At 50.0% G+C, this 9,308-nt stretch overlaps 1 protein-coding gene across 1 annotated transcript in view; it reads left to right on the forward strand.

Moving 5' to 3' along the window:
* The window catches only part of camta2 (calmodulin binding transcription activator 2), a 34,061-nt gene extending 26,401 nt beyond the window's left edge, over positions 1–7,660 (forward strand). Inside the window, 12 exon segments of the mRNA XM_051944364.1 lie at positions 1,499–1,686; positions 1,839–1,917; positions 1,999–2,275; positions 2,379–2,594; positions 2,681–2,856; positions 2,932–3,113; positions 3,186–3,390; positions 4,987–5,058; positions 5,159–5,179; positions 5,636–5,829; positions 6,454–6,528; positions 6,627–7,660. Of these exon segments, the coding sequence (XP_051800324.1) occupies positions 1,499–1,686; positions 1,839–1,917; positions 1,999–2,275; positions 2,379–2,594; positions 2,681–2,856; positions 2,932–3,113; positions 3,186–3,390; positions 4,987–5,058; positions 5,159–5,179; positions 5,636–5,829; positions 6,454–6,528; positions 6,627–6,681 (1,740 nt within the window). The 3' untranslated portion in view covers positions 6,682–7,660.
* Positions 7,661–9,308: the final 1,648 nt, after the last annotated feature.

Genomic DNA, 9,308 nt, shown 5'->3' on the forward strand with positions numbered 1-9,308 from the left:
GTTAGTAGAAGAAAACAGGTGAATCAGAGAGTAAAGTCTGTAGAGCAGCTCTGCCCTGACCTGTGCTGAACCTCCCCCCTCTGATGTCATGGCAAGTTGGCAGATGGAGCCGTCGGGTTAAAATAGACTCAGTGTGACAGAGAGCGACCTGACCTTAGATACAACAATTACAGCTGCAGCCACAGCCCTGCTGCAGCCTGTTGTCTGCACCAGCAAATAGCCAGGTCCACCTGTTAGTCATTACCAGCAAATATCCAGGTCCACATGTTAGAGTCACTGCCATGAACCAGCAAATATCCAGGTCCACATGTTAGAGTCATTACTGTAGACCAGCAAATATCCAGGTACACATGTTAGAGTCATTACTGTAGACCAGCAAATATCCAGGTCCACATGTTAGAGTCACTGCCATGAACCAGCAAATATCCAGGTCCACATGTTAGAGTCATTACTGTAGACCAGCAAATATCCAGGTCCACATGTTAGTCACTGCCATGAACCAGCAGATATCCAGGTCCACGTTAGTCATTACTGTAGACCAGCAAATATCTAGGTCCACCTGTTAGAGTCATTACCAGCAAATATCCAGGTCCACATGTTAGAGTCACTGCCATGAAACAGCAGATATCCAGGTCCACATGTTAGTCATTACTGTAGACCAGCAAATATCTAGGCCCACCTGTTAGTCACTGCCAGCAAGGATCCAGCTCCATGTGTTAGAGTCACTACCAGCAAATATCCAGCTCCATGTGTTAAAGTCACTTCCAGCAAGTATCCAGCTCCATGTTTTAAAGTCACTACCAGCAAATATCCAGCTCCATGTGTTAGAGTCACTACCAGCAAATATCCATCTCCGTGTGTTAGTCATTACCAGCAAATATCCAGCTCCATGTGTTAGAGTCACTACCAGCAAATATCCAGCTCCATGTGTTAATCACTACCAGCAAATATCCAGCTCCATGTGTTAGAGTCACTACCAGCAAGTGTCCAGCTCCATGTGTTAGTCACTACCAGCAAGTATCCAGCTCCATGTGTTAGTCACTGCTGTAGACCAGCAAGTATCCAGCTCCATGTGTACCAGTCCATGCTGTTAACTCAGGTTATTTCAGATTAGCCCAGCTAGCTCAGTTTAGCCCAGCTCGCTCAGGTTAGCTCAAATTAGCTCAGGTTAACCCAGTTAGCTCAGATTAACCCAGCTAGTTCTGATTAGCCCAGTTAGCTCAGGTTAACCCAACTAGCTCAGGTTAGCCCAGCTAGCTCAGATTAGGTCTGCTAGCTCAGGTTAGACCAGTTAGCTCAGATTGGCCCAGCTAGCTCTGATTAGCCCAATTAGCTCAGGTTACCTCTGCTAGCTCAGATTAACTGAGCTAGCTCAAGTTAGCCCAGCTACATCTGATTAGCCCTGCTAGCTCTGGTTAGCCCAATTAGCTCAGGTTACACTGTACAAAAGTGCTGTTTTAGCTGCCTGCTGTCCTACAATGCTACCTGTATGTGTCAGTCCTCACAGTGGTTTGAGAGGAGGATTGTGGGAGTTTGTGAGCGGATGATGAAGGGAGGAAGATGGACGGGAGGAGGAGGAGGAGGAGAGAGGCTTCATCACTCTGTCCGTCACCGAGGGATGACACTGCTGCACCTGGCTGCTGCTCAGGGATACACACACCTGATACACACTCTGATACACTGGAGGTACACACCTGAAACACACCTGATACACACCTGATACACTGGAGGTACACACCTGAAACACACCTGATACACACCTGATACACTGGAGGTACACACCTTGATACACACCTGATGTTGTTTGTTGTTGACGTTGTTGTTGTTGTTTGTTGTAGAAGCGTGAACAGTGACAGTCTGGACCTGGAACAGGAAGTTGACCCTCTGAACGTCGACCACTTCTCGTGCACGCCGCTGGTAAACACACACACACGAACACGTTGAGAGGCGTCGCTGTGTGTGGTGTTGCCGTGGTGACTAAGTGCCTGTGTGTTGCAGATGTGGGCGTGTGCGCTCGGCCACCAGAGGGCAGCAGAGCTCCTGTACAGCTGGAACAGTCTGGCCCTGGGGATCCCTGATTCGCTGGGACGCCTGCCGCTCGCGGTTGCTCGTTCCCGCGGACACACCCGCCTTGCCACCACGCTAGAGGAGCTGCACACGCAGCGCACACACGTGACGCCCCGGGACTCGCACACGCCTCCCACCGACACACACACTCCAGCCATGCCACAGCCACAGCTTCCTCCTTCTCCTCTGTCCACCAGCCCCGACACAGGTAGGGCTCACCTGCTGGTACCTGAGGACATCCCAGCTCTCTGATTGGTTGAGGCCATTCCAGCTCTCTGATTGGTTCTAACGTGTCCCCTCTCCCCCTACAGGTTTGAGCTCTTCCAGCAGCCTCCCCTCCCCCAGCGACCCCTCCTCCCCCTCACCAAGCTCCGCCTACTCCAGTGGCCCCGCCCCCATGGACACCTCCCCCTCCTCACCTTCGTCTCCCTCCTCGTCCTCCTCACTGCCTGTCTCCCCTCCCTCCCCCTCCTCCCTCCCTGCTGTGTCCATGTGGAGGGAGGAGCCCAGCGCCGCCTTCAGTGCAGGTAACTCAGGTAACTCTGCTGCTCATTGGTCTGAGGCTGACTGAAGCCACCGGTGTGTGATTGACCCCCTGATTGGTCGGCTGCAGGTCTGACCCCCGGCGGCTCCAGAGACTCCCCCCTGTACCTGATGGACTATGAGAGCTCCGCCCACAGCCACGCCCACAGCCGACCGGCGACGCTAGAGGAGACACTGCTGAGCTACAGCGAGAACGCCGAGAACGAAGGCGAGGAGGAGGAGTACCTGGAGGAGGAGGTCCTGCAGGTACGTCTCTGTACGACACCTGAGACCCGCATGCCGCCCCACTGCTGACCCTGTTGCTATGATTGCCCTCTTCAGGTCGACATGGCAACGCTGGCGGAGCAGATCATCGAGGCGACTCCAGAGCGAATCAAACAGGAAGACTTCCCCAGGGGGGCGGAGTCACCGCTCAGAGAGAGGCGGGACAACCCCGCCATCCAGGACACCTGGCTGGCCAACTACCTGGAGACGGTCGACGCCCACACACACTCCCCGCCCAGGTCAGTGTCGCCATGGAAACAGTGCTCCCTGTGCATTCTGGGTCATAACTCAGGGCTGAATGTGTGTTCCAGGCGAGTGTGCCCCCCCTCTCCCCTCAGCGCTCTGGCCCTCCAGAGACTCCGCCCCCCCTCCTCTGCGGCGTGGGCAGAGTTCCTGAACGCCTCGGCCAATGGGAAGATGGAGAGAGACTTTGCCCTGCTGACGTTGACAGACGGCGAGCAGAGGGAGCTGTATGAGGCAGCCAGGATCATCCAGAACGCCTTCAGGAGATACAAGGTCCACACCTGACAGAGACCCCACTGATCAGCAGATAATCAATCAGTCAGAGAATTCATCAATATGTTGATCAAAAATGATGAGCTGCTCTGTGATTGGTTGAAATGTCATACGACTGCCTGTTATGCTGTTAAGGCTAGTCAGTAAAGGTTAGCACATGTTAGCTCATGTTGGTTCAGGTTAGCCTATCTAGCCATGCTAGTTCAGTTGAACCAGCTAGCCCAGTTTGGTACAGCTACTCAGATTAGCCCAGCTAGGTCATGTTAGCCCAGGTAGCTCATATTAGTGTAGCTAGCCAGGTTCACTCAGATTAGCCCAGCTTGCACAAGTTAGTGTAGCTAGCCAAGTTTACTCAGATTAGCCTAGCTAGCTTAAGTTAGTGTAGCTAGCCAGATTTGCTCAGATTAGCCTTGCTAGCTCAGATTAGCCCAGATAGCGCAGTTTAGTGTAGCTAGCCATGTATACTCAGATTAGCCCTGCTAGCTCAGATTAGAACCGCTAGCTCAAGTTAGTGTAGCCCACCAAGTTTAATCAGATTAGCCCTGCTAGCTCAGGTTAGTGTAGCTAGCCAGGTTGACTCAGATTAGCCCTGCTAGCTCAGATTAACCCAGCTAACTCAGGTTAGCCTAGCTTACGCAGGTTAGTCTAGCTTGCCAGGTTTACTCAGATTATCCCTGCTAGCTCAGGTTAGTGTAGTTAGCCAGGTTTACTCAGATTATCCCTGCTAGCTCAGGTTAGTGTAGCCAGCCAGGTTTACTCAGATTAGCCCAGCTAGCTCAAGTTGGTGTAGCTAGCCAGATTTACTCAGATTATCCGTGCCAGCTCAGGTTAGTGTAGCTCGCCAGGTTTACTCAGATTAGCCTAGCTAACTCAGGTTAGTGTAGCTAGCCAGGTTTACTCAGATTAGCCCTGCTAACTCAGGTTAGTCTAGCTCGCCAGGATTGCTCAGATTAGCCCTGCTAGCTCAGATTAGAACAGCTAGCTCAGGTTAGTGTAGCCCACCAGGTTTAATCAGATTAGCCCTGCTAGCACAGGTTAGTGTAGCTAGCCAGGTTAGCTCAGATTAGCCCTGCTAGCTCAGGTTAGTGTAGCTAGCCAGGTTTACTCAGATTAGCCCTGCTAGCTCAGATTAGCCCAGCTAACTCAGGTTAGCCTAGCTAACTCAGGTTAGTCTCGCTCACCAGTTTTATTCAGATTATCCCTGCTAGCTCAGGTTAGTGTAGCCAGCCAGGTTTACTCAGATTAGCTCAGCTAGCTCAAGTTGGTGTAGCCAGCCAGGTTTACTCAGATTAGCCCAGCTAGCTCAAGTTGGTGTAGCTAGCCAGGTTTACTCAGATTATCCCTGCCAGCTCAGGTTAGTGTAGCTCGCCAGGTTTACTCAGATTAGCCCAGCTTGCTCAAGTTAGTGTAGCTAGCTAGGTTAGCCCACATTAACCTTGCTAACTCAGGTTAGCCTAGCTAACTCAGGTTAGTGTAGCTAGCCAAGTTTACTCGGATTACCCCTGCTAGCTCAGGTTAGTGTAGCTAGTGTGTTGTTGTGTGTTACCTGTGTTCCACCTGGACTCAACTGATGGGTAATCCTGGTTGTGTGTTCAGGGTCGGAGGCTAAAGGAGCAGCAGGACATGGCTGCTGCCGTCATCCAGCGGTGCTACAGAAAGTACAAACAGGTGTGTGTTGCTGTTGTGTGTCTGCTGGTGTGTAGTTGTGTAGCTTCACTAACACTGAACTAACCTGCTGTGTCTCCACCATCTCTCTCTCTCTGGCTAGCTAACATGGATAGCTCTGAAGGTAATACGGCTGACAGTAGACGTAGTGTGTAGTCAACGATCGCTCTGTGTCTGTTAATGTGTGTGTGTGTGTGTTGTGTAAACGTGACTGCACATAGTGAATATTTTCTTTATATTTTCATTCACATGTCCATAAAATGTCAAGAAAACTTATTTCGTCACAAAAAGACAAAATAATTCAGCTTACTGTAAGACGTATTGTTTATTGTCTGGTTTAGTCCCAGTTTATTACCTGGTTTAGTCTAGTTTATTGTCTGGTTTAGTCCCAGTTTATTACCTGGTTTAGTCTAGTTTATTGTCTGGTTTAGTCCCAGTTTATTGGCTGGTTTAGTCCTAGTTTGTCGCTAGGTAACCCTCTGAGATGCAAGTTGGGCCCTGACAGCGAGTCACCGACGACCTGTAAACAAGAAGTAGTTTTACCCATGGTTCCTCTGTTGACCCTCCATGTCCTCCTCAGTACGCCCTCTACAAGAAGATGACCCAGGCCGCCATCCTGATCCAGTCCAAGTTCCGGTCGTACTACGAGCAGAAGCGTTTCCAGCAGAGCCGGAGGGCGGCGGTCCTGATCCAGCAGTACTACCGCAGCTACAAGGAGTACGAACGTCTGAAACAGGCGCCGAGAGGGGCCGCTAGCCACAACCCCAAGATCAAGTAGGTCCAGTAATCTGATTAGTACCAACAACTAGCCACAAACCCAAGATCAAGTAGCTCCAGTAATCTGATTACTACTGATAAATAGCCACAACCCCAAGATCAAGTAGGTCCAGTAATCTGATTACTACCAACAACTAGCCACAAACCCAAGATCAAGTAGCTCCAGTAATCTGATTACTACTGATAAATAGCCACAACCCCAAGATCAAGTAGGTCCAGTAATCTGATTACTACCAACAACTAGCCACAAACCCAAGATCAAGTAGCTCCAGTAATCTGATTACTACTGATAAATAGTCACAACCCCAAGATCAAGTAGGTCCAGTAATCTGATTACTTACCAGACAGAACACTCCCAATCCGATGCTTTCCATAGCAACACCACTCAGTTCTCAGACCAGTTAGCAACCAGTTGGCAGACCAGCAAGCAACCAGTTAGACGAGTTAGTAGATCAGTTATCAACCAGCTAGCAGATCAGTTAGCAAACCAGTTAGCAGACCAGCAAGCAGACCAGTTAGCAACCAGTTAGTAAATCAGTTAGCGACCAGCTAGCAGAACCACCTCCTGGTTGTGGTTCCTGTGGACAGACCAAATCTTCTAACTGAACTGTTTCTGAACAGAGGCTCCTTCCTGACCAAGAAGCAGGACCAGGCAGCCAGGAAGATCATGAGGTTCCTGCGGCGCTGCAGACATAGGTGAGTTCCAGCCTCCAGGTGTTCCTCCAGGTGTTCCTCCAGGTGTTCCTCCAGGTGTTCCTCCAGGTGTGTTTCTGACCCTTACTGTGTTCCTGTAGGATCAAGGAGCTGAAGCAGAGCAGGGAGCTGGAGAGGAGAGGCCTGACCACCTGAAGGTCCACCACGGATCCACCTGTCCTCCTCAGAGCGCCGACCCTCAGCGCCGCCTGGCAGGCACAGCTCCTTTCTTTGCCCTGAGCGGAGTCTAGCAGGAAGAGAGCGGGTCGAGCCGTCGGTCCTGTCTGACTTCAACCAACACAGCAGTGATCAACTTTAGCCTGAAGTCGATCATTTGTTCAGCTTCAGGAGATCTGAACCCTCCTGTCAGACTCAGCTCAGGGCAGACGGAGCACAGTGGGTCGGAGGAGCTCAACGAAGCTAACGAAGCTAACAAAGCTACTTCTATTTAAACACAATCACTTATAGAACGTTCTATATAATATATAAATCTATATATTCTAAAGTCAAGTTTCTAGATGCTCTGGATGTTTATTTATTACAGCATGAACCGTGTGTGTGTGTGTGTGTGTGTGTGTGTGTGTCTGTGTGTGTGTGTGTGTGTGTGTGTGTGTGTGTGAGGTCCAGTCTTAAGGACACACCTCTGACCTCTGGCTCACCTGAAGACGCTCTGACAACTCGGCATGCTGGGTAACGTAGTGACTCAGAAGGCAGACCTGGGCGTAGTCCTCCTGATTCCGTGTTCTGGTGACGCTGTGAGGTCAGACGGGTCCCTCCATGTCTGGACTGTAACGAGTCCGGAACCCTGACGGCGACTCAGCAGCGGCGACGGCACTTTGTCTCCACCAATCACTGCTGCTGCTGGGTTTCCTGCCACGCTGCTCGCAGTCCTGCTGTTTTTATGACGTGTGCTTTATTAGGCAGAGACTCAACGGTGCTGCGGTGATGTCACGGTGACGTCGCAGCGCCGAGGCCCGAGCATGAGCTTCGTTTCTACCTAGAAACAGTCGGTTGTTATTGTTGAGCTGTTGCAGTGACGCTTTGCATGAGTTTGTATTTCAACGTTCTGCATTTCAAACCTTTAAACCGATCGATAACTTTACCATGGAGTCATCAATAAATCAGCTGTTTGTTACTTCCTGTCCTGTTTCTGCTTCCTGTTCAGGAAACACTGAAACCATGACAACACAACTACACGCTGAAACCGTGACAACACAACGACACGCTGAAACCGTGACAACACAACGACACGCTGAAACCGTGACAACACAACGACACGCTGAAACCGTGACAACACAACGACACGCTGAAACCGTGACAACACAACGACACGCTGAAACCGTGACAACACAACGACACGCTGAAACCGTGACAACACAACGACACGCTGAAACCGTGACAACACAACTACACGCTGAAACCGTGACAACACAACTACACGCTGAAACCATGACAGCCCCTCCTGTCGTTCCGGTCTGAAATACTGAGTCCGGTCTCTGATGCCTCTGTAAAAACAACCTGTAAGACCAGAACCAGTCTGGTTCTAAACAGGGTCCCTCCACCAGACTGGACTCCTATTGGTACCAGAACCACCGAGTTCTGCTGGAGCTGCTGGACAATCTTCAGATCTGTTCACCACCATATCCTCTTCCCCACCTCCCTGGTCTCAGAACCAGACCTCCACTGGTCCATGTCTTCACGACCAGCCCAGAAGTCTCTGAAGTTCTCAGTCTATCTCCAGGGGTTCCTCCAGGGTCAGTCTATCTCCAGGGGTTCCTTAAGGGTCAGTCTATCTCCAGGGGTTCCTCCAGGGTCAGTCTATCTCCAGGGGTTCCTCCAGGGTCAGTCTATCTCCAGGGGTTCCTCCAGGGTCAGTGCTCGGCTCCTCCATCCAACCAAAGGTTCCTGGTCCAACCTCCACAGCAGAACATCTTTACACCTGACAGACTGCAAAATAAATCAGAAGTCCTGTTCCATCAGTACTTCCTGTAGACACCATGGTTCTATTATCTCACTAGAACCTGTTCTATCTTCTCTGACTAGATCTTTGATGTGGTGGATCTACTCTCACATGGACGTCTTTGGATAAAACCTTAGGATTAATAGAACTGTAAACAACCACAGACACTAACATGGTGACGTGGCGCCATCTAGTGACCAGCAGCTCTGTGGTGAGTCAGAAACAGAACCTCAGATTTAATCAGAACTGAACAGAACCTCTGAGAACAAACTGTTGAAGACTCAGATCCTTAAGAACGTTTTAAAGAACATTTAAAGAATGTTTGAAGAACGTTTTTCTCCACAGTTCTTCCATCTGCGGTTCACAGCAGCATCTCCATCAGTGTTACCAACTCCTCAGTAAGGACCGTATCTATTGGCTGTCCCAGAAGTTGCTGAATGACATCATTGCCTAATTTGCATATTTGTCCATTTGTCTGTAGTTGTACTGGATGCTTAAGGAGAGGAGTGACACTGGAGAGACTAAAGGTGAGTAAAATAAGACCTGAAACATGTTCAGAACTACAATGAATGTTCTTCTGTTGGTTCCTGGTTTGTTGTTTTTACTTTTTGCAATTGAAATAATCCGTCACATTTAAAAACCACTCCATGGCTAACGCTGTTTCCAGACCCACATCACATAAATCAGTTTAGTTCTGTCTGGGTAAACATTAGAACATCCGATGTAATCTAAAGAAGGTTATGTGAGGAAGAACAGCTCTACATCCTTAACGCCTCCTTTATCCAGGCTGAGCGACTCAAAGACTCTTTGAGAGTTACTGAAC

The sequence above is a fragment of the Acanthochromis polyacanthus genome, chromosome 24 (assembly GCF_021347895.1).
Source record: "Acanthochromis polyacanthus isolate Apoly-LR-REF ecotype Palm Island chromosome 24, KAUST_Apoly_ChrSc, whole genome shotgun sequence".
NCBI lineage: Eukaryota > Metazoa > Chordata > Actinopteri > Pomacentridae > Acanthochromis > Acanthochromis polyacanthus.